The sequence below is a fragment of the Lagenorhynchus albirostris genome, chromosome 20 (genome assembly GCF_949774975.1).
Source record: "Lagenorhynchus albirostris chromosome 20, mLagAlb1.1, whole genome shotgun sequence".
In the NCBI taxonomy this organism is placed as follows: domain Eukaryota; kingdom Metazoa; phylum Chordata; class Mammalia; order Artiodactyla; family Delphinidae; genus Lagenorhynchus; species Lagenorhynchus albirostris.
In genome coordinates, this window is record NC_083114.1 from 7,342,366 (window position 1) to 7,367,485 (window position 25,120).

At 47.8% G+C, this 25,120-nt stretch overlaps 1 protein-coding gene across 1 annotated transcript in view; it reads right to left on the bottom strand.

Moving 5' to 3' along the window:
• GLP2R (glucagon like peptide 2 receptor) overlaps positions 1-25,120 on the bottom strand; it is a 48,594-nt gene that overhangs the window by 18,826 nt on the left and 4,648 nt on the right. The window contains exons 2-9 of the mRNA XM_060135544.1: positions 23,466-23,553; positions 21,416-21,520; positions 18,545-18,666; positions 13,238-13,344; positions 11,147-11,300; positions 8,549-8,708; positions 7,444-7,504; positions 4,189-4,258 (exon numbers count right to left, since the gene is read on the bottom strand). Of these exons, the coding sequence (XP_059991527.1) occupies positions 4,189-4,258; positions 7,444-7,504; positions 8,549-8,708; positions 11,147-11,300; positions 13,238-13,344; positions 18,545-18,666; positions 21,416-21,520; positions 23,466-23,553 (867 nt within the window). The remainder of the gene's footprint in view (positions 1-4,188; positions 4,259-7,443; positions 7,505-8,548; positions 8,709-11,146; positions 11,301-13,237; positions 13,345-18,544; positions 18,667-21,415; positions 21,521-23,465; positions 23,554-25,120) is intronic.

Sequence of the window (25,120 nt, forward strand, 5' to 3'; positions counted from 1 at the left end):
AGAAGCTTGTTGATTCCCTGTTCTTTGTGTCTTCCAGAGACCAGACAAGAGAAAATGGGCATCAACCACTGGGCTACATGGAGGAAGCACTTCTTCACTGCCATGGAATGTAACACCAGCCTGGTGGACCACGGAACCTCCATCCATCCAAGTGCCCCAGAAGACAGGGGTCGGCAATCACATTTGGATGGGGCTGTTCGTGATTTGTGTTCCAGCAGGAAAGGGGATGAAGGAGGAATTTTTTTTTTTTTTCCCAGCAAACAGAGGGTTTATTTGCAAGGCAGCCAAGCAAGGAGATAGGAGAACACATCTCAAATCCATCTCCCCAAGGCAAGAAGCTTGGGGTGTTTATACAGGATAACCAATAAAGAAGCAGGGCGGTCTGAGGACTGGGGAGTGCGCAGAAAGGCGATTGGAAAAAGGTACAAAAATCCTCGTTCTGCGCAAGTGTCGGAAATTTTTAAAGAACCCAGCCAACTCCTCTTGGATTCTGTGACCAGATGTGGGGCACGTAGGACCCCAAACATATAAGGCTCCTTTTCAGGTCCTAGATGATACAGAATGCATATGATCAGATGTACCAATCTTGGTGACATTTCTTTGGCACCACGCCAGCTGCCATGCTCCTATCTGGGTCTACAAGTTGGCAGAGGTGGTTGCCGGCACAGTGGGGACTCGGAGGTAGGTCTCGTGTACCCCTAACTCCTCCATCTTCCCCCCAAGCCCCTCCTCCCCTGGCCCGCTATATAGACAAAAATGCCTATATTAGAGCTACTCCTTTGGGTTAAAACCCTCCGTCCCCAAAAGCCCTGCTGAAGGGCACATGCACTTAGCCTTAATAAGGGTTCAGTCTGCAAGGAAGAAGAGCTCACCAGGCAATGTAGGGCCGTCAGGTGGGCATCCCAGGCAGAGAGGCAGCGTGTGCAAAGGCACGGGAGGCATGAACATCAGCATGGATTCGGGGGAACTGTGCATTTCTCCATATAAATGGAGCACAGGGTGCTTGTGGTTGGATGGGAATGACAATACGTACCATGTGAAGGAGTTTGGAACCACGCCCAAGGGCAGTAATGAGCCATTAAAAAGTCACACGTAGAAGAGAAACAGCCAAACATAGCTCGAGAAAGACCACTCTGGGTGCCATACAGAGGATGCATCGCCAGGGGCAGGAATGAGCAAGGGAGGCCAAATGGGAGGCTTTTGCAAAGGTCTGCATGAGAAACCCCAAGGGGCTGAAGAAGAACAATGACAATGGATTGAGGAGAAGGAGAAAGCCTGGAGGGACCTTCAGAGGAAGAACTGACAGGACTTGAAGTCTGGCTGGAGGCTGTAGTGAGGCAGGAGATAGAAGCTAGGAGGCGCCCAGGTTTCCGGCTTGGGTGCCTGGTAGGTGGATGGTGGTGTCGTTCACCGTGGGGTGAACAGGAGGAAGAGGGGTTGTGGATGGGAGGACAAGGAACCACCCTGAGCTAAGGTGATTGTGGCCATTTCTGTGGAGCCACGACTGGAGTTGTAGAAGCAACAGCATGTGAAGGTCCTTTCATCCAAGATGAAAAGACAGAGCGCATTCTCTAGTCCTGGCAGGAGAAAAGGTGGCTCTAGGAACTAGGAAGCACCTGGAGAAACCAGCACACAGGTCAGCCAGCCATGGACAACCAAGCAGCGAGGTCCAGAGCAATTGTTCCAGCCCTGGCCACGGATTAGAATCACTGCCCAGGTACCACCTCCAGAATTTCGGATGAAATCCTCTGGGGTATGAGCCACCACGATGTTTCTAATGCACAGCCAGTTTTGAGAACCGCTGGTGTGTGGGCACAGAGCTTCATAAACATTACTGTGCACCCAGTGCCCAGGAATCCTGTTACAATGAAGATTCTGATTCTGCAGGTCCGGGGTGGGGCCTGGGAACCTGAATTCAGAACAAGCACTCAGGAGACCACACCTGAGCTTCTCCTTAGAATCCCTAAGCCACATCTGAGATCAATGAAACACAACTCTCGTGCAAGAAGAACTTTTCAAGATACCCAGGTGATCCCGAGAGCAACCAAGATGGAGAACCAGTGGTGTAGCCTCTGGAAGACTGCACGCAGGGTAAGCACCAGGGATCCAGCTGGAGCGAGTCTGAACTCCATCCTAGGGAAGGCCATCCTGCTTCATTCTGCCTGGTGCATGAGAACCTTCCAGTGCCCAGGAGTGTGGGTCACAAGCATTTACTGAGTAAGTTTCTGCAGAGCCTGCCGTATGCTTGGGCTGGCCGCCAGGACGCATAAAACACGGGGCTTATAGTGACAGCACACAGGCTTTAGACAAATACTTGCAATAAAACATTGCTGGGGTCATAGCACAAGTTGGTACAGGATCTGGGAAGGACACAGAGGAGGGTGTGACCATCTCTGCTTTGTGGGGTGGGTGTCCAGGTAGAGTGGCCAGGTGGATGAGATGGCGGAGGGAGGCGGTTCCAACCTGAGGAGGGGCCAAAGCAAGGTACTAACGCGTGAGAAGCCCACAGTCCTCCAGGCATGGGGGCTGGAGGCAATAAGTATCTGGGCGCAGCTGCGCGGTGCTGTGGTTACAAGTGCCGGTGTCACCGATCAGACCGCGGTCTGACCCCCGCTGACTAACTCTGTGACAGTGTTCAGCATCGTCACCAATAAAAGCAACATAATAGTAGCGCCTACCTCATGGGTTTGTTGGGAAGATGAAATGAGTTAATACGCACGGAGCGCTCACAAGAGCAGGTATGTAGGAGGCACTCAATAAATGTCAGCCGGCTGTAGCGGAGGTGGTCAGCCAGGAGCTGCGGCTGGGACCGCAGCGGGGCAGTGCGGCTGGAGAGGAGAGGATGTGGGGAAGGGAGGGATATGGGGTGGGTGAGGCAGGGCAGGAGGCCGCGCTGGGAGTGGGCGTGGTCAGAGGTCATTTTGAGCATCCGCTCTCAGCTGCGTGTGGAAGGACCGGAGGGGACATCCCCAGTAGCACCCAGGCCACCGCTTAGAGCATCTCCACGCTCTTGGTTTTCCTGCCCTTTCTACGAACATCTTCCCCTCCCAGGCACACTCAACGCTCTGGTATGGGCGGAGAGTGCCCTTCAATTATTGACAAATATTGACATTCTTCTCTAAAAATAAGCCTTTTTGCTTTCACGAAACCACAAATGCCAGGTTATTTCCATAAAATGGCAAAAACGGAATGCCCGGCAACCCCTTGGAGAGGAGAGTGGGCGGTGCCTGGCTGGTGGGCGCCCAGGGCTGCTGGCCCTGCGTCCAGGCAGGAAGACCTCCCGCCTCCTCTGGGATCTTTTTTTTTTGCGGTACGCGGGCCTCTCACTATCGTGGCCTCTCCCGTTGTGGAGCACAGGCTCCGGACGCGCAGGTTCAGCGGCCATGGCTCACGGGCCCAGCCGCTCCGCGGCACGTGGGATCTTCCCGGACCGGGACACGAACCCACGTCCCCTGCATCGGCAGGCGGACTCTCAACCACTGCGCCCCCAGGGAAGCCCTCCTCTGGGACCTTGTTGCTCATCCTTCCAACTGTCTGCTATCTCCCTGCCCCTCCCCCGAACTTCTTTGGCAGATGTCTTCCTCACATGCTACGAGCTAAAGGAGCTTTAGGACTCCGGCTTGAGCAGTCTCTCTGCACCCCCAAATTCTGGGCCTTAAGGAATAAAGGGCCTTCTTCCACAAGGTCTCAGAGTAGCATCATCTCCTGACTCGAAGCCCCATCACAGCTTTGGGGTAATAGCGACTGCATGCTTTCCTCCTCTAAAAGACGCTTCCTTAGTCTCCCCTCCCTCCTGCTGATGGTGGTAAGTCCAAGCCCGTAGCTTTGCTGTCCCCGGGCTCGTCCACGCCCGAAGGCTCCTGCATCCCCAGGCTTTGTGCACATCACAGCCGGCTGACATGAGGTCACTGAGCTGATTACGGGTTTCTCTACATAGTTCGAAAACCCAGAGAGTAGGAGGCTTAGAGTGTAAGCCTGGGTTTAGGTACTGAACCAGAACAAGGAGAAGTTTCTCACTTGCTTCTTCTCATTCAACAGATCTTACTCACAGCTCAGCGTCTCCATCTCAAGGGATCTGGCCCAGGTTCATTCTGAACCAGAGAATCTGGCGGGTGGCAGGGGAGGGGACAGGGTCCTCCACAGCGGCTGAGCTCAGAGAGGAGAAAGAGCGGGTGGGACGGTCCTCACCGTTACACAAAGCAGCATGGGTCCCCGAATGATCCACCAGACATTCTTATTCCTGTTGGTTCCCCAGCACCTACGGCAAAGAGCGAGCAGTAAGAGAAGACTTACGTCTGAAACAAGGCTGAAGGTAAAGGGCCTGCACCCTCGGAAGAAGCAGGCTCACACTCAAGACTCACTTGGGATGGGCGAGGGAGGGCCCAAACCCCTTCCTATTAGGTTGATACTGTGGACTTTTTTTTTTTTTAACCAGGAAAGTGGTCTTCATGCTAACAGCTTGGTGTGTAGCCTTCCACATTTTTCTCCGTGTTCGTACAAACACGAATTCTTAATTCTACAGGCACACCTCATTTTACTGTGCTTCACTTTACTGCACTTCGCAGATACTGCGTTTTTTGCAAATTGAAGGTTTGTGCAACCCTGCGTCGGGCAAGTCTGTAGGCGCTATCTTCCAACGGCATTTGCTCACTTCGGGTCCCTGTGTCACGTTTTGGTAATTCTTGCAATATTTTAAAGCTTTTCATTGTTACTATAATTGTTATGGCGATCTGTGATCAGCGATCTTTGATGTTACTGTGGTAACTGTTTTGGGGTGCCGTGATCTGTGCCCATATGAGATGGTGAACTGAATACATGTGTGTGTTCTGACTGCACCACCAACCGGCTGTTCCCCTATCTCTGTCCCTCTCCTCAGGCCTCCCTAATTCCCCGAGACACAGAAATATTGAAATTAGGCCAATTAGTAACCCTACAAAGGCCTCTAAGTGTTCAAGTGAAAGGAAGAGTGACACACATCCCTCATTTTAAATCAAATGTTAGAAATGATTAAGCTTAGCGAGGAAGGCATGTCGAAAGCCGAGATTGGCTGAAAGCTACGGTCCTTGCACCAAACAGTTCTTGAATATTTTTAGCTCACTGCTGGGAGCAACTGCTCAGAAAAAAAAAGATTCCTTTCAAAAACATGACTGCTCATTGACAATGCACTGGTGACCCAAGAGCTCTGATGGAGACGGACAATGAAATTAACGTTGTTTTCATGCCTGCTAACACAACATTCATTCTGTAGCCCATGGATCAAGGAGTAATTGTTACTTTTAAGTCTTACTATCTAACAAATACATTTTGTAAGGCTACAGCTGCCTTAGATGCTGACTCCTCTGATGGATCTGGGTAAAGTAAGTTGAAAACCTTCAGGAAAAGATTCACCATTCTAGACGCTATTGAGAACACTCATGATTCATGGGAAGAGGTCAAAAAGAAACATGAACAGGACTGTGGAAGAAGTTGATTCCAACCCTGATGGATGACCTTGAGGGGTTCAAGACTTCAATGGATGAACTAACTGCAAATGTGGTGGGAATAGCAAAAGAGCTAGAATTAGAAGTGGATCCTGAAGGTGTGACTGAATTGCTGCCATCTCATCATAAAACCAAACCGATGAGGAGTTTTGCTTCTTATGGATGGAGCAAAGGAAGTGGTTTTTTGAGATGGAATCTACTCCTGGTGAAGATGTTGTGAAGATTGTTGGAAAGACAACAAAGGATTTAGAATATTACATAAAATAAGCTGATAAAGCAGCAGCAGGGTTTGAAAGGATTGACTCCAATCTTGAAAGAAGTTCTTCTGTGGATAAGATGCTATCATAGAGCGTGCATGCTACAGAGAAATCGTTCATAAAAGGAAAAACAGATGTGGCGAACGTCATCATTTTGTCCTATTTTAAGAAACTGCTACAAACACTCCAACCTACAGCAACCACCACTCTGATCAGTCAGCCGCCATCCAGACCCTCCACCAGCAGAAAGATTATGACTCACTGAAGCCTCAGATGATGGTTAGCATTTTTTAGCAATAAAGTATTTTTTTTTGCTGTTAAAATTACGATAATTTTATATTTATCCATTTGAAAATTCATCCAAAATGACAAATTCTTAAAAAAATGCAAGCTAACAAGACTAACCCAAGAAAGAAAACATGTCTAAAAAACCTATATCTACTCCAAAAGTTGTTTGTATAATTAAGTACCTTTACAGAAAATGATTTCCAGGGATACATGGCTTTCCAAGTAAATCCTTCCAAATATTTAGGGAAGAAATATTGGTAATCTTACATAAAAATCTTCCAGGAAACAGAAAAGTATATATTGCTCAAAATATTTATAAGGCCAACATAAGCTTCAGATCAAAACTAAAAAGAATATGACAAGAATAGAATCACAGGCCAGTTTCTCTTTTGAACATGCATGCAAAATGTGTAAACAGAAGGACAAACTGTATCCACGGTATGTAAAACAATCGTATATCACAATCGAAGTAGCTTTATTCTAGTAATGCAAGGTTGGTTTAAAGTTCAAACGTGAAACTGATCCCAGGAATGAATTAGAGTGGGAAAAAAAGTCACTTAAAACAGAAGTCTTGGGAATTGCCTGGTGTAGCAATAAAGTATTTTTAATCGAGATTTTTTTTTTTAAGACATAATGCTACTGCACACTTAATAGTATACAGTAGCCCATGGATCAAGGAGTAATTGCTACTTTCAAGTCTTACTGTTTAACAAATAGTTAACAAATACACAGTATAGTGTAAACATAGCTTTCATACGTACTGGGAAACCAAAACATTCACGTGACTCGCTTTATTGAGATATTCACTTGATTGTGGTGGCCTGAACTGAACCCACAATATCTCCAAGGTATGTCTGTGTAGGGGATTTTTGGTGGTAACTATTTGGAGGGAAAAAATGGAATCACTGACACACATTATTCAGCAGCAAGGTTAACGACACGCTGTTGAGGTTTAGTCCCTAAAAACCAAAAGGTACAGAACTAACTTGTTTTTTCAGTAGCTTTACAGTAATCCACTATATAGGTATGCCACAATTTGTGTGATGATTCCCCTATTGATGGATGTTCAGGGTTTTTTTTGTTTGATTGGTTTTGCCTTTTTTCTCCCACTGTGAATGCAATAAGCATTCTTGTACCTATATTTGTATATACCCAGGGGTCGCTGCTAACCTAAGCAGCCAATTTTTGTACTAATTTGTGCTAATTTTGTGCTTACCTGCATGTGTAACTAAATTAATAGACTAATTTCTACAAGAAAGGTACTTGATTCTTTTATCTACATACTTAAGTATATCCTGGATGGCCAAAATGGAAGGGAGTGGATATTCTCTTTGGGAAAATAGTATATATTTCCTTACATTGGGGCCTATCTGGGAACGGCTAGCTCACGGAAATGTAAAAAGAGGTGAATTACCTACCCTGTGTTCTCCAGCTGAGCGCGGGCGATGCTCCAGGGTACAACAAAGAGCACCGGGAAAGCTGGGAGAAAACACGGAAATGGAGTCAAGGGCTGGCTGACCAAACTTGCCTACTGCCTACACTACCCTGATGGGCCAAGCACAACTGGTTGAAACTTATACAAACCCAAACATCATAGAACTGTGGACTGTGACAGCTGGAGAGGCCTACAGGGGCACAGGGCCATTGACTGTTTGAGAAACCAGGAAGCAGAGAGGAGGACAGATTTGCCACATGTCACAGAGCAGCTTAGAGTAAATCCAAAGACAACTATCAAACCTCCTGAATCACCGGCCAGAGTTATGCCCTCTGAATGCCGCAGCCTCAACTTCCCCAAGGGTTTGTGGCAACAGGGGTTCCAGACCTCATCTTGGAGACTTAGTTGGCACATGGACTGAATGTTTGTATCCCCTCCAAATTCATATGTTGAAGCCCTAACCCCCAACGTGATGACATTTGGAGACGAGACCTTTGGAGGTAATCAGGTTTAGATGAGGTGTGTGTAGTAGGGGTGGTCATCGTGATAGGATTAGTGTCCATATAAGAGGAGACCAGAGAGCTCTCTTTCTCTCTCTCTCGCTCTCTCTCCCCTCACCGTGATGTGAGGCTACAGCAAGAAGACAGCTGTCTTCAAGCCAGGAAGAGGACCTTCATCAGGGCTCAACCATCCTGGCACTGTGATCTCACAGTTCCCAGCCTCCAGAAATAAATATCTGTGTTTCAAGCCACAGAGACTATGGTATTTTGTTATGGCAGCCCTAGTAGATGAATACAGTTGGGGACAGGGTAGGAGGAATGTCATCTGATTCCACCAAAACCTTCCCAAGTTTCGAATGTGTGCATTGGGTCTACAGCACTTATGTCTACATGCATGTACACATGTGCATGGGAGTGCGTGCACACTCACACACACACACCCCTCTTTTCAGAGTCTCTTGTGATTGAGAGGTTATCTGTCCCAGAAACCTCACTCCAGTTGGCCCCTAACTCCAACCAAAAGCTCTATTGGGCTCCCACGTTCTGATAGGTCCCCAGGAGAAGAGGATGGGGGTTCAGGTCACTCACCCCAACCCACCAGCAGGTATCTGGGCCACAGCCTTCTTTCCGAAAGCACTATGGGCTCCAGGAGCGTGTGGAGGTAAAGGCCTTCAACCAGCAGCCATGAGTAATTGGCACCCACGAAGTAGTGCAGGAGAACCTGGGCCGAGCGGCAGGAAGTGGACACCTGCAGAGGACAAGAGCACATGGGGGTGAGTCCAGGCTCCCTCAGCATCTGGACCCCACCAGGGTGGAGAAGGGCCTCCACATGAACAGCCCCTCCCTCTGAGCTTCCCTCTCTCCCAAACCCCTGCTGACCATCTCAGAGAGGTTGGCAATAATATAAAAATATGGGGGCTTCATGTAGGTTTTAAAGCCCAGCTTCTTGACATCCAAGATATTTTTAGACAAAGACAAGTAGAATTCATCATCAGCAATTTCCATAAAGAAAGCACTGAAAAAACTTTTTAAACGTTAAAAAAAGAGTGAAGTAAGTCAGAAAGAGAAAAACAAATACCGTATGCTAATACATATATATGGAATCTAAGAAAAAAAAAAAAAAGGTCATGAAGTACCTAGGGGTAAGACGGGAATAAAGACACAGACTTACTAGAGCATGGACTTGAGGACATGGGGAGCGGGAAGGGTAAGCTGGGATGTAGTGAGAGAGTGGCATGGACATATATACACTACCACATGTAAAATAGATAGCTAGTGGGAAGCAGCTGCATGGCACAGGGAGATCAGCTCGGTGCTTTGTGACCACCTAGAGGGGTGGGACAGGGAGGGTGGGAGGCAGACGCAAGAGGGAGGGGATATGGGGATATGTGTACACGTATAGCTGATTCACTTTGTTATAAAGAAGAAACGAACAAACCATTGTAAAGCAATTATACTCCAATAAAGATGTTTAAAACAAAAAAGTTTAAAAAGAAGGCACTGAAAGGTATGTCTTCTGATCTCAGTTCAATTAAGCAAGGTATCAATAATTTAAAAATCTTCATATGACTAGAAATGAGGACATAGACTTCTAAATAATTCATGAATCAAAGAAGAAATGACAATAGAAATTAGAAATTATTCCTGAACTGAATGTATGGAGAATACTGCATACCAAAACTTGGGGCATGCAGCTAGGATGAAGTTTACAACTAGAATGAAATTTACCAACTCAAGTGCATTTATTAAGAAAGAAAAAGGCTGAAAGTGACTTACCTTAAATATGTCAAAAATGTTAGAAAAAGAACAGCAAAATAAAGCCAAAGAAAGTACGTGGGAGGAAATAATAAAGATAATAGCAGAATTCAATGAAATAGAGGATATAAAATAAAGAGAATCAACAATGCCAAAAGTTCGTTCTTTGAAAAGTCCAATAAAATTGAGAAACTTTAGCAAGGATTATCAAGGGGCAGAAAAGCGAGTGAGGGTACAAATAATCAGTATCAGGAATGAAAAAAGGAATACCACGATAGATGTAACAAACCTTAAAAAGATCTTAAGGGAATATAAACGATATGCCAATAAATTTGAAAAGCTAAATGAAGTAGACAAATTCCTAGAGAAACACATTACTCCAGCTGACACCAGAAGAAACAGAAAATCTGAATGTAATAGTCCTAATTAATCCATAATTAAAAGCCTTGCAATAAAGAAAACTCCGGGCCCAAATGGCTTCACTAGGGTAATCTATCAAACATTTAAGGAAGAAATAATACCGATCTTAAACAAATTCTTCCAGAGAAGTGAGAAAGAGATCATTTGTCTTGAGAAGTCAGCAGAAACTTTATGCTGATAAAGGCAGTACAAACATACCTCGTGTATTGTACTCTGCCTTACTGGGCTGCTCAGATACTGTGTTTTTTACAAACTGAAGGTTTGTGGCAACCCCATGTTGTCAGATGATGGTTAGCATTTTTTAGCAATGAAGTATTTTTAAATTAAGGGATGTGCATTATGTTTTTAGACACAATGCTATTGCACACTTAACAGACTATAGTACAGTGTACGCATAACTTTTATATGCACTGGGAAACCGAAACATTCATGTGAGTTGCCTTATTGCGATATTTGCTTCACTATAGCTGTCCGGAACCAAACCACAGTATCTGCAGGGTATGCCTGTACAAGAAAAGAAAATTACTCCTGAATGTAGATGAGGAACTGCTAAACAAAACACAGTGTTAAGCGAACAGTCCAGCAGGAGGGGAGATTACTATATGAGGACCTAGCTGGATTTCTTCCAGGAGTGCAAGGTAGTTTGAGAGGTTACTGCATTCATTATTAAACAGGATAAAGGAAAAACCATCTCAACAGATGTAGAAAAGCTTTACTGCCGTGAAACACAGTAATAATTTTAAAAGGTTGATCTGGTCCATTTCTTTTGTCTACAGGTGAAGAGATTTTCCACCCATTGGGTATATAGCAGCCTCTCGGTGACGTTTTCAGCTACTGATTTCCTTTACCTGCCCCATTCTCGGGAGGTTGAATTTTTTTTAAGTTAGGTGATGCATCCCTAACCAGAGAGACTGACACCGCTTTCTCTCTCTCTTCTCCTGCCCAGCCTCACCTTCTTGCAGTTCCAGTATTGATCCACCAGGTCGAGGCCAACGGTAAGGAAGGACATACCTCTGACACGTAGGACATCCACTGTTTCTCACTGTCGGGCCTCTTAGAGTAAGAGTTGTAGAAGATGACGTCTTTCACCAGCACAGCCAGGGCTCTCAGGATGAAAGAGGCAAACAAGTTCATGTGGATATAGTTGCGTGTGCAGTGGAGTTTTCTGTGCAAGGAGAAAACCGAGTGTCTTCCCTCAGAAAAGAACGGCTCAGACCGACAGGTGTGCGCCTGAAACCTGTGTATCTGCCACTGAGGGGCACAGGTTCCGAGTGTAGTCTCCAGAGCTGGAGAGCTGGCTTAAAGGATCTTTCCTCTCTGTGCCTCATTTTCCTCATGTGTAAGATGGAGAAAATCACAGCTATCATCTATAGAATGCTCAACATGCCAGGCTATGTTCCAAGCTACTCGCCTGTGGGTACTTATGGGTATCCTTACTCCTCACAGCTCCCGACATTACAAACGGGGGAACTGAGGCAGAAAGCTTAAGTCCGAAGTCCCAGAGCAGTAAGTGGCAGAGCTGAGATTTAGACCCAGAAACTCTGCGGTCAGTATATGGCTCTCCGAGACTCTACTCCCTGTAAGAACAAGGGCACTCACCACAAAGGGCTACAGGAGGATTCAATCAGTTAATGGGTGAAAAGTGCTCACACAGTACCTGGCACTTAAGAGCTCTCATGACCTCCCTCACCCAGCTGGAGCCTCCTGTGCCGGCTGATGTAAAACTCCGCATCCTCGGTCTCTCTAGCGAAAGGACCCTCCTCCAGCACTGTGCTCTCACAGCCCTGCCTATGCCCCTGTGCAGCCTATGTCCGTCCAGTCCTGCCTTGCTTAGAGCTATCATTACTTTTTTAGTTTCCAAAAAGATCTGAGCAGGTCCTTGTGTTTTACTATCTATGCATCCCCAGAGCCAGAGACAAAATGGGCACGTGGTCAACCCAGGCTCTGCTAAAGTTACTTCCTCCAGGGCCAGGAAGTTATTTTCTCCTGGCCTGGTTCTGGGACTTTGGGAAGGTGAGTGGAGGAGGTCACAGATAGCAGTGGGCACAGGCCGTGGAATTCTCTCCCCTTGTTCAGTAATTGTTCTCCCAGCGGGGTAACTGGTCATGACTCCGCTCTCTGCTCTAGGGCCTCAAGAGCATCATGGGATTGAGGGGTCAGGTGGGGCCAGCCCTGGGCCTCGCAGAGCCCAGGTGGGAGCTGCTCTGGAATTAGCATCCAGGTTTCCAGGGTCCCCATCCAGGCCTCCGCATCTGCGTCGAATGCTCATTCTGCCACATGACACTCCGTTATGTTCCTGAACGGACCAGGACCAGGAGACGGCCTTGGAGGGCTCCCTAGGGGGTCTATAAATATCTCACTTGGGTCGTTTCTAAAAACGTGATTTAGTAAAATGCCTTCAGGTGTTGGATTCTGAAAGACAGTAGAAGGGAGTGAAAATGCTCGGGCTCTGGACCGCCCGGTTGCGATCCTGGCTCCGTCACCTGCCAGCTGTGTGATGGTAGGCGAGTGACGTCATCTCTCCATATTGCAGTTAACTCGCTTATCAAATGGGGTAATAATAAGGCTAGTCTCCTAGGATTAGAATTCATCTCAATTCTGATTAGAAAGAGACTTAAATGACTTAATGCATGTCACGTGCTTAGAACAGTGCCTGGCACCAATGAAGCACTCCAATGATTGACGGCTAATTGGAGTCTGAGGGCCCTGGATTAAAAGCCCAGCTCTCCCGCTCACTAATTTGTTTTTTAATCTCGTCCATAACAATAATGCATCTGGTAGAGTTGTGGTGGGAAGGGGCTGTGCTAGTAATGGGTGTAACTAGGAATTTAGACCAGGGCTGGGCAGAGGTCATCTAATCCAAGAGGCAAAAGCAGTGAGGAGTCCCAGATTCCAGTCCTAGCTGTGCTTTGCGACCTGGACCTCTGAGATCCCTTTCCTTTGCCTACAAAATGGGATGGATGGACTGGAGACTCTCTCGGATCCCGTACAGCTCTGAGGAGGCATGAAATCATCCAGCCTAGTCTCCTGCCTTCTAAAGGGAGCCAGTGAGCACATGCCTGGGTACCTGTCTGCACACGGGACAGCAGAAGTTCCACTCACCGCAGAAACAAGAGGAGGGTGAGAGCCAGGAAGAGGGAGACGATGGAGAGGGAGTAGCCCACAGTGTACAACAGCTGCAAGGTCGACAGCAAGGCGCGGTGTTCCACCTGAATGCAGAGAAAGAGCAGGTGTGACTGCCAAGCCAGGCAGCTATGGTGCCCAGCCCCCTCTCCATGCCCCGCACCCTAGTGGACCTGTTTATACCACAGTTCTCTGGCACATCTCAGAGTTCAAGGAACCTTCATGAGTGAAGAGCCCACTGGGGGTCTCACCTCCATGGCTGGTCCCACTGCCCAGCAGTGATGCACTGAGATTCACGATATCATAAGAGCATTGTGCCCAGGACAAGAGGACATCTTGGGAATGAGGACAGGTTCTTTGCCCCCAAGCGTGCTGTCCCTAGAGCATCGGGGTCCCTGTCTCTGGAAGACAGGGCCGGGTTTCCATCTGGATGTGTCTCCTTCCTAAAGTAACTTTTCACAGATGATCTCTTTAACAAAGACCCACTTAAACACTGGAATATTTTCCCTGAGTCCCAGGATACCCTGATTGCGAACAGAGGTTAGTTTACTGGCAATTCCGTTATTAAGTGTGATTTTCCAAAGGAAATCCCATCTTCTCACTCCATCCACTGTGCATATAGCCATCAAGATTATGTTTCTGAATAAATTTTTGCACAAGAACCCACAGTAAATACGTATTACCTGCTAGGTTATGCCTAAACTTCTCTGCATAACTCTTTCATCAGCTTCACTGAAGTATAATTGGGGTACGATAAGCTGCACATATTTAAAGTATAAACCTTGGTGAATTTGGACATGAATATATCTGTGATTTCATCACCACATTCAAGATCATGAACACTTCCATCACCTCCCGAAAGTTTCCTTGTGACCCTTCGTAATTCACCCCCTCTCACTATCCCTTGCCTTTAGAGGGTAGTTTGCATTTTCTAAAGTGTTATATAAATGGAATCTTATAAGTATTCTATTTTTTGTCAGGCTTATTTCCCTCAGAATAATTAGTTAGAGATTCATCCATGTCATAGCATGTACCAATAGTTCATTCCTTGGCTATTATCAAAACAGCAAGAAATAACAAGTGTTGGTGAGAATGTGGAGAAAAGCAAGCCCTCCTACACTGTTGATGGGAATGCAAACTGGTGCGGCCACTATGGAAAACAGTATGGAGATTCCTTCCAAAAATTAAGACTAGAGCTACCATTTGATCCAGCTATCCCACTTCTTGATATTTATCCAAAGAATACAAAAACACTAATTCAAAAAGATATATACACTCTTATGTTCATTACTTACAACAGCCAAGACATGGAAACACCCTAAGTGCCCAGCAACAGTTGAGTGGCTAAAGAAGATATGATAAATATATACAAGAATACTACTCGGCCATAAAAAAGATGAAATCTTGCCATTTGCAAAAACATGGAGGAACCTTGAGGGTATTATGGTGAGTGAAATAAGTCAGACAGAGAAAGACAAATACTGTATGATTTCACTCATACATGGAATATAAAAAAATGAACAAAAACAAAAACCAAAATAAATGATCAAACCAAACAAAAAGAAACACGTATATACAGAGTAGTGGTTACCAGAGGGGGAGGGGCAGGGGGGTGGTGAAAAGAGTAAAGGGGATCAACTATATGGCAGCGGATGGAAAGTAAATTTTTGGTAGTAAGCACGCTGTAGGGTATACAGAAGTAGCAATAGAATGTTGTCTACATGAAACTTAAATAACATTGTAGACCAATATTAACTCAATAAAGAGTAAATCTAAAATTTTAAAAAATTTAATAGTTTGGGGCTTCCCTGGTGGCGCAGTGGTTGACAGTCCGCCTGCCAATGCAGGGGACACGGGTTCATGCCCCGGTCTGGGGGGATCCCGCATGCCACAGAGTGGCTGGGCCCGTGAGCCATGGCCACTGAGCCTGCACGTCTGGAGCCTGTACTCCGCAACGGGAGAGGCCACAACATTGAGAGGCCCGCGTACTACAAAAAGAAAAAAAAAAAATTAATAGTTTATTCCTTTTTTATTGCTGAGTAGTATTCCATTGTGAATACACCGCAATTTATTTACGCACTCACCCACTGATGGACATTCGGACTGTTTTCAGAGTTTAGCTCTCACACATAAAGTTGCTCTGAGAATTTCTGTACAAGTTTTTATGTGGACATGGGTTTTCACTTCTCTCAGATAAATAGCTAGAAATAGAATGATGCGGTAGCATGGTGTACGTTTTAACTTCTCAAGAAACTGCTGAACTGTTTTCTAAATAAGTTGTATCAATTGACATTCCCACCAGAGGGCCAGCTGCTTGAGGGTCTACGACCATTTCCTACAATCAGTCTTTTAAATTTTAATCATTCTGATGGGTGTGTAGCAGTATCTTATGGTGGCTTTATTTGCACTTCTCTAATGATTAATGATTTGAGAATCACTCCGCGTGCTTATTTGCCGTCTGTACATTTTGTTTAGTACAGTATCTGTTCAAATATTCGGCCGTCTTTTTTTTTCTTTTTTTGCGGTACGCGGGCCTCTCACTGTTGCGGCCTCTCCCGTTGCGGAGCACAGGCTCCGGACGCGCAGGCTCAGCGGCCATGGCTCACAGGCCTAGACGCTCCGCGGCATGTGGGATCTTCCCGGACCGGGGCACGAACCCACGTCCCCTGCATCGGCAGGCGGACTCTCAACCACTGCGCCACCAGGGAAGCCCTTGGCCGTCTTTTAAATTGGATTGTTGGTCTTAATTTTGAATTGTAAATCTTCTTTATATATTCTAGATATAAATCTGTTAGATACATGTTTTGCCAGTATTTTCTCTCATTTTGTGGCTTGCCTTTTAATTTTTTTAACAGTGCCTTTAAAAGAGCATAAGTTTTTAATTTTGATAAAGTCCAATTTATCAACTTTTTCTTTTACAGTCATTTCCCATTATCTGCGGTTTCGCTCTCTGTGGTTTCAGTTACCTGCTGTCAACCTTCGATCCAAAAATATTAAAGGGAAAATTTCAAAAATGAACAATTCATGAATTTTAAATTGTGCGCCATCCTGAGTAGCGTGGTGAAATCTCACACCGCCCTGCTCTGTCCTTCCTGAGCCACGAATCATCCCTCTGTCCAGCATATCCTGCCCGTTAGTCACTTAGTACCCCTCTTGGTTATTAGCTAGACTTTCTTGGTACAGCAGTGCTTGTGTTCAAGTGACCCTTATTTTACTTAATAATGGCCCCAAAGAGTAGTGATGCTGGCAGTTCGGATGTGCCAAAGAGAAGCCACAAAGTGCTTCCTTTAAGTGAAAAGATGAAAGCTCTCGAGTTAATAAGGAAAGAAAAAAAAATCATATGCTGAGGTTGCTAAGATCTACAGTAAGAACCAATCTGCTATCAGTGAAATTTTAGAGAATCGTGCTACTCTTGCTGTCACACTTTAAACTGCAGAAGTTACGGCCACAGTGCATGAGCGCACAGTGAAGACGGAAAAGACATAGTGTGTACAATTTTGAAAGACAGAGACACACCCACACACCCACACACCCACACACACACATACACAATCTCCTTAAAAAAGCACCAGTTAACATGCATAAGGACCCCCAGTGAGTTGTCAGTTGGAAGAACATAACATATCTTGTTTGCCAAAACTCCAAAGGGCATAGATTTACTAACACTAGCCTTTTTTGGGCAAAAATTCAACCCTCTACTAGAAACACAGGTAAACATGGCCAGAAACTTTTTTTAAGTATTTGATTTCTTGGAAATATGGCCATTTGCAGAGAGGGGGAGGCAATGCCCGTGTCCTCACTGCTCTAAAAAGAGAAAACTTTACTTCCTGTCTTGGAAAGTGCAGTTTTCCCATCTTGCTTTGCTGTCCCTGTCGGCAGGCCTCAGCCCAGAGCAAGCAGCAGGCGCCTCACACCTGCTGGTGAATTCGTTGTCACCACCTCTGTTTCCAGTCTCTTCAGAGTCACCTGGGGAGCTTTCCCACCAGTACTGACACCTAGACCCCCACCACACGCCCACTGACTCAGAATCTGTGAAACCATTCATTCAATATTTCCTAGGTGCCCACTGTATGTAAAGGCTTTTGTGCACTTTTAGCAGCACTGGGCCAGGGGGTGGCATGTATTCTGATGTAACTCTGACTTTGTCATTGTTCTCAAGCAGCTTCATCCAGGAGAGAAGATAAGAAATATATACAAAGTGCCCAGTTCACGGCATGCAGTTAGCATGAGTTTGGCGCTGTGAGAAACGTCAAGACACATCCTTGAGATAAGCTGAACCCAACCCAACCACAGGTATGATTTTAATACCTTTAAGAGGTGTGACCTGTCACATGGTCTAGGGAACACGGACTTCTGCCAACTCAAGGAATAAAGTTAAAAAGAGGTTGAGAAAAAATTCCCTGAGGAGGTAGAGGATCTGATGGAAGGTTCTTCATGCCTGATGGGAAGATGTGATAGACAAGAGAGGCAAGGATGGGCCAGTTCCCACTGGGAAGGAACCACAGACACGATATGACGATTTACTGCCCAGCGAACAGGCTGGATCCTGGTGACGGAGCCAGCACTCTTATTTACGTCGTGGTGACGAGGGGTCAGGCTCTCTCCAGAGAACTGTATGTCTATCAACTCTTTCAACCCTCACACGGTACATGCAATAAATACACTCTGCTGGGGATGGACGGGGAAGCAGAGGCACAGAGCAGTGAAGGGTGGGGTATAAGGAACGAGGGAGCAAAGACTCTGGACGTGAGTCGGGCTGCCAGGCCCTTGGCCTTGAACTTGTACCCCGGCTGCTAGGTGTGTGTCCCTCAGGACACACTGTCTCCTGCCACCACCAAGTCTACATTCTAGGAGGGGGCGGATGCCAGAGAATTTCAGAGAGTGACAGGTGCTGTAAAGGCTGGGGGGAGTGGTAGAAAGTGACCATGGAGACCGTTCTCCATGGGGTGGCCTTGGAAGACTTCACCTGGAAGGAGACATTGAGCTTGAAACGTGACTAATGGGAAGGAGGCGCCACAGAAGAGCTGGGGAAGTGTTGCAGGCGGACGGAACGGCAAGCACAGAGGCTGGGGCGCCTTCCCTGGCAGGTTCACATCGCATCCCAGCAGCAGAAGGGATTCTGTGGCTGCCGTCCGGGGTGCTGTTTTGGGTGACGGAGGACCTTCCCAGGTGAGTCTGGGGCAGGTGCACTGGAAGCAGGCTCTTTGTGCGGCCCCTACTGCGGGGACCCCGGCAGAGGCTGGTTCGGGCCCCAGGGCCCGTCCTCACCGAGCCCAGCTGACTCACTTTTTGTTTGAAGCTGTGGTCCTCAGCGCATTCGGAGTTGTCCTGCCAAATATCTGTGGAGTTCTCCAGCGTCTGCCAAGTGCCCTGAGAAAGGCAGTATCTGTAGGCCCTTCCTGAGTGCTCTGAAAGTAAACACAGCTCTGGGGGAAAGGTCAGAACACGCAGCCCGTTCCCCGAGCACGTGGGAAGGCCCTCATCCTCACCGCAAAGCTGTGGAAAATCCCAGGGAAAAGGAATTTTCACTTCCCCTTCTGGGGGCTCACAGCATCCTTGCTGTTTATTTAGGATGGAAAGAAAAACACGGAAGCCTCTACATCCATCTCATAACAAACCATGTTCTGTTAATGTCTGCTGTGTTTACCCAAAGTCCCTGGAGCTGGAACGGTCCCTGGTGACTCAGAGATGTGACAGCCCCCCAAGGTGTGGCCCAGCTGGGAGACGCAGACCTGGGGCTTCCTGATGCCCAGGAGGCCGTGCCGTGAAGAAGAGAGGGCGCTGGACCAAGCCAGCTCTGCCACCTATGAGCTCTGTGGCCTTGGGCAGGGCCTTACCCCTCTCTGTCCCTCCATTCCTGCTTCTGATGACAAGTCTTGACGATTCTACCTCCAATATTTTTCTTTACTCTTTCTTCTTCTTCCCAAGCTCTTGCCTCTGCCTGTATACACATCCTCATAGCCTCTCTTTTTCTGGACCACTGCAGGAGCTTCCGAACTCACCTCCCCGATCCCCCTCCATCCCTCAGTTCATCGACCACAGGCTACCAACGTCATCTCCCCAAACCACAAACCCTACGACGTCCTTCTCGTGCCTTAACGCCTTCTCTGGCTCCACGTAATCTTTATCTACAGAGGGGAGTTCAAAGCCTGGAGCGTGAAGCACGGTTGGCTTCGCGATCAGGCCCCAGCCTCGTGGTCAGTCTTCTGTGCCTGTATACCCTCTCCCTTCTCATATTCGAATGCTCCTGCTCCTCTAATCTCATCCACAGGAGCTCTGCTCCGTCTTTTCTTCTCCAAACCCCCCCACTGGTGCCACGTTCTCCTTTGACGTCAGGCGCCCCACTTGGATTCTAAACATTCGATGCACACAGTGTCGAGGGGAAGAGTAACTTCCTACCTTTTGGGACTCACACTCCCTTGAGTACATTTCAGCAGCCCAGGACCCAAATTTTTTTTAAAAGGCCTTTAACTCAACTTCTTTGTAAGTTTGGATTTTTGATCACTTTTTCTCTTAAAGTGGAATCGACCTGTGTTTTTAGCTCTTGGGAAGGAACAGGTAGACCGTAGAGCTGGGCGATGCTGATCCGTTCCATATGCGCTCAAGGCGTCGCAGACTTTCGGGTCCTTAAAGCCCTGAAGGAATCCAAGGAGTGTGACCTTAGTGGGGCTCGGCCTCAGCTCCCACTTACGAAGCACCTACTGTGTGGTGGACCCAGTGTGTGCCTTCCCATTCATGCCTCAAAATGCCCTTAAGAATCGGCTGTTATTCACTTCACTTTACAAGGAAACCACAGCTTAGAGGGCGCTGGGAACTTTCCCAGAGTCTCAGAGTATAAAGTCCTCCCTTAGGGCTCCTGACTTGAGCAAGCTCTTTCCTCCCCACTGAACTGACCCCGCTGGTCCAGCAAACTCTCCAGTATCTTCCCTTCAGCTTCACATCCTCAGGCCTTCTGGGCTAATTCCCACTGAATTTCCCCCAGGTGACAGTTCCATAGAATACGCCACTACTGCTCCCATCCAGAAATGCATCTTCCTTCGAAATTCTCTCTCTTTGTACTGGAGGCATCAAAATATTGAAACCAAATTTTAACTGATGTGATGATTTCTTGGGCTGAAATTAAGTACAAAATATCACCATCTTGGCTTCTCAGAAACCCAGTCTCGGGAATTCCCTGGCGGTCCAGTGGTTAGGACTCCATGCTCTCACTGCTGAGGCCCTGGGTTTGATCCCTGGTCGGGGAACTAAGATCCTGCAAGCCGCGCGGTGTGGCCAAAAAGAAAGAAAGAAAGAAAGAAAGCCATTCTCATTTTGTTTGGCCTGGAACTTTGTAATCACTGATGTTCCTTGAGAATAGCGGCCCGTTCTTAGATTTGAATTGTTTCACTCCCCACCCTGGTTTCACTCCCAACCAGGAGGCTGGGCTGCTGGGGCAGGTGGAGGTGGGTTCTAAGTCATGGTCACTTCAGGGCAAGCTAAGGGTAAAATTCTCCATCCAAGTCCCATGGGGCTGAAAAGCACCAATTCCTCCCAACGCTATTGCAAGGGTAGTCTTTTTTTTTTTTTTTTTTTGCGGTTTGCGGGCCTCTCACTGTTGTGGGCTCTCCCGACGCACAGGCTCAGTGGCCATGGCTCACGGGCCCAGCCGCTCCGCGGCATGTGGGATCCTCCCGGACCGGGGCATGAACCCACGTCCCCTGCATCGGCAGGCGGACTCTCAGCCACTGCGCCACCAGGGAAGCCCCTGCAGGGGTAGTCTTGATGGCCTTCCTCTCCATCTGGGAAGCAAGAACTGCATGGATGTGAGCATCCCCGTCTTGCCCCACATCTCTTTCTCCTCTCCATGACGGTGATAACTCTTACTCTCACTGCAGCAAAGTCTGTGGTAGCCAGACTTGGACTCTCAGCTCTTCAAAGAAAAGAGGACTCTGATATAAACAGAACCTCCAGACACAGAAGACTTGCAGGAAGAAAAGAGAAGAAGCAGAGAGGAAAAGGAAGATGTGTTACTGACAGCTTAGAAGGAGACCTTTCGTGGGAGAAGCGGGCTGGAGAAAAGAACCTGGTTGGAGCCTTCTAACCACCCCTTGGCTGGGCTGCCCAGGATGGACCGGCCATAAAGGAAATGTTAGAAATTGGTAAAATAAGACTTATTACCTTTGCGCCACCAAGGTAAGTATGAAGGGCAGGGAACAGAGACATTTCCTGCAGTGGAATGAGGCCAGCACACATACTGATCAAAGGTCCCGTTGCAAACTGTGCCTGTGGAAAGAAGAGGACAAAATAAACTGATGGAGCCCAGAACCCACCTCCCTGGCATCAGAAGCTGGTGTAGGCTGCACAGGGACCAGCAAGGGGCGTCGCACTCTCCAGACAGGTCAAGGATGAGGAACCACGTGGAGAGGACGGGAATGCTTCATGCAGCCCCACACTGGGGCTCTGTCTACCCAACTTGACCCCTGGCGGTGGTCCAGTCTTTTATGTCAATGTGCACGTCACACTGATTTTGGTTTACTTTACATGAGCTGAACTCTCACAGAAACTCAGGGTCAGGAGGACACTTGGATGTTCAGCCAGCATCTTCTGTCCCATAATTAACTAAATACTTGTCAAACCTTCACCAGTTAGATCCCGGAACACCCTTAATATGAAATGTGCAAAATGACCAGTGGATATAAGGGGATTTGCAGGATCCAGGTTCTTGGTCATGTGTACCTGACGCAAGCACAACCTGGTCGGATTTCTCTGTTTGAAGATTAATCCAATGATCATTATGAAATATTTGGGCACCTCAAGCTCAGGGTATGATTTACATCCTGGCACTTGGCAATGAGATACTACAAACATTAGCCCCACCCTTATGGGCCCCCAGAGTCAAATGAGGGGTTTCAGGCTGGACCCCAAACATCCGCATTGCAAGCTCCTCACTCCTGGTTACCAAGCATCATTTCCTACCATTGGCTCCCTATTAAGCTAGAACTCGGGGGCCACTCAGGGTGAAGAGCCAGGTTGCTGGTATCGGGACCCTGCAAACGCAGATCTGCTGGGTTCTGGGCTGGCTCGGGGCACCCTATGGACCTGGTGGCCAGGTGTCAGCACCCAGTGTGTGGGCGCTCACCTGGCTGAGCTGCCCAAAGCGTGGCCCCTGATCAGGAGGACCTGCCCTACTTTGACCTCAGAAAGCAATATTCCTCTAGGTGGGAGTGGTTCCTGCAATGAATCAAGCCTTGGTGGCCGCCCACCTGGCTGAAGGAGGGAGGGGGGCATAGCTTGGAGGCTGGGACTGCCTTCAGGTCAGGAAAAGGCAGAGAGAGTTTATAGTGTCCTGTCAACCTCCAGGTCCCTGAATGAAATGATCTGAAAGAAGCCAGGAGAACAAGGAGGAGGTAGCTTTCACCCACAGTCCCCAGTCTCAGAGGCAGTGGGCCAAGGCTCCTTATTCCTTTCTTTTCTTTAAAAAAAAAAAAAAAAAAAAAAAGAATTTGCATGTACCCAAAGAGTCAGCATGTAGGCAGGAGAGGTTGTGGGCTGACCAAACTATTAACATATTAGCTAGAATGCTCTAAACCTAATGTAGACCGGGATAAGAGAAGTGTTAACAGCACAGGAGACGGAAGGACACCCCCCTCAACACACAGTAGATTCCTGGGTTAATCTACAACAGCGGCTCATGTCATGTGATTAGGTGGTCAGCGTGCTGTGACAGATGGCTTTTATCTAAGATGGCCACACGCATATATATCCCATCTCGCATGCTCTTTTACAATGGAGGCAGGTAGCCTTTCTAACTGTCTGACCCAACTGAACATGGCAGAAGTGACTTCCAAGGCAAGGTCACAAAAGGCAACGTGGCCTCTGGTCATGCTTGTCCTTGCAACCCAGCCACCGTGCTGTGAGGAAGCCCAGGCCATATGGAGAGACCACATGGAAGTGTTCCGGCCAACAGCCCCAGCTTGGTTCCCAGCATCCACCAGCACACATGGGTGTGAACCAGGCTTCAGATGAATCCAACCCCTGGCCTTTGAGTCTTCCAGCTAAACTCCAGATATTGTAGAGCAGACACAAGCCATCTTCAGTGTGCTCTGTCTGAATTCCTGACCCACAGAAACTGTGAGAGATAATAAATCATTGTTATTACCGTTTTAAGCCACTAAGCTTTGGGGCTATTTGTTATATACAGCCATAGATAACTGATGCACGTACTTACCAGAAGTTTCCTTGAGTAAGTCTCTCAGACACTTCTCTTTGTACTGAGCCCACTTCCGAGTTGTCTCCTCGAGGAGAGATCCCGTAACCTGAGCAGAGAAAACCATGGAGACCCCCAGTTAGCAGCAAGCACAGAGGTGGCCTTGTTATCATCTCACACCACGATTCTCAAACCTTCCCACTGATGAGTCCATAATGGCCTGCACCTCGAAACAATTTCTTTGGTAACTTATGTCCTACCTTCAAGATACATACACACTTCACATGCACTCCATAATCGAATCATATTGGGTTTGAAACAAACACAAAAGATTTTTTTCAGAATCTTCCATGAGCTTGACATTTCAAGAGGACGCAACGTGCCCATCCTGACGTTTCACAACCAACCAGAAGAACAGCTGCATGCTTCTAAGACCCTGTGCATCTCAAAGAGAGGAGCAGCACACTAAGAGGGCTCAACGGTGCTCAGAGAAGAGCCAGAACAATTCAGGGCCTGTGCTGTCCCGCCCAGGTGGCTGTGGGCCCAGAGTTGAAGACAGTGGGTCGCAGACGCTCTGCTACTGTACTGAGGCTTCGGGACCGTTTTTCTTTCCAACATCCCGTAGAACCTTGGATATACAGCATGCATTTTGCGGGGCTTTCCAGATACCTGGGTTGTCTAACAACTTGTAGTTGTGTAGCTGCACCATTTGTTTTGGTCTTAAAGGGTCTTTCCCTTCTTCAACTTACTCATTTGAATTGAGAACGTACTGTGTGCCAGGCTTTCCATTAGGAAGGAATCAAGGGGGTACAAAGATGGGCAAGACACAGTCTCTGCCCTAAAGGACTCAGCGTCTGCTAAAGATAAGGCGATTGTATGAGCAGCTGGCCTAAGTCGAGTGACGGTCTCACCCTGTCTTCCTCTGCTTCCAAACAGGCCCCTCCCCTAGTGGCTCGGTGCTGGCATCATCGTCCTCTCAGCCACAAACCAGAGGCCAGGAGTCGCCCCCCACTTCTCCCCTCCCCCCACCCCCATATCCGCCTATGCACCCGAGTCTGTCCTCCTGCGTTTCTCTCCTGTCCAAGCGGCCTCCTGTTCCCTTCACCTCCTCATTGGTGCCACATCCCCCCTCCATGCTGTTCCAGGGGGACAGGTCCCCAGGGCCGACCTGAGAACGGGGGGTCCCCTGCCTAGTCTTCCCCTCAGGACCCCTTGACTCAAGAATGAACTTCTCAGCCACACCCATCCCAAGTCTCTCAACCCCCATCCTGCTCTCCCATGACTTGGGATCTTTGCCCTTCCCGTCGGCACCTCCCTTCCACACTCGCTTCCCCTGGCTCACTCCCAGTTCACGTGTCAATGCTCAACTCAAGCTCACGGCCGCTGGTCCCATTGGGCCACGTCTCTCACTGAAGCCTGGAGCTGGTAACCCTCTGCGGTGCCCCGGGAGCCCACACACAACCCATCACTTTGTACTGTCATCGGCGGGTCACACGTTCATCTCGCTCACTACGCGTATGTTCTTGGAGGGCCGAGCTAGCCCTTCATCTCTGAACACCAACCCTTAGCACAGGGGCTACTGTCCTCTTTCTCCCATATTTTCTAGCTAGAGAAACAGAGGCTCAGAGATGGGGCAAGGAGGGGGCTGGGATGAATCCAGCAGGGGTTAAACATGT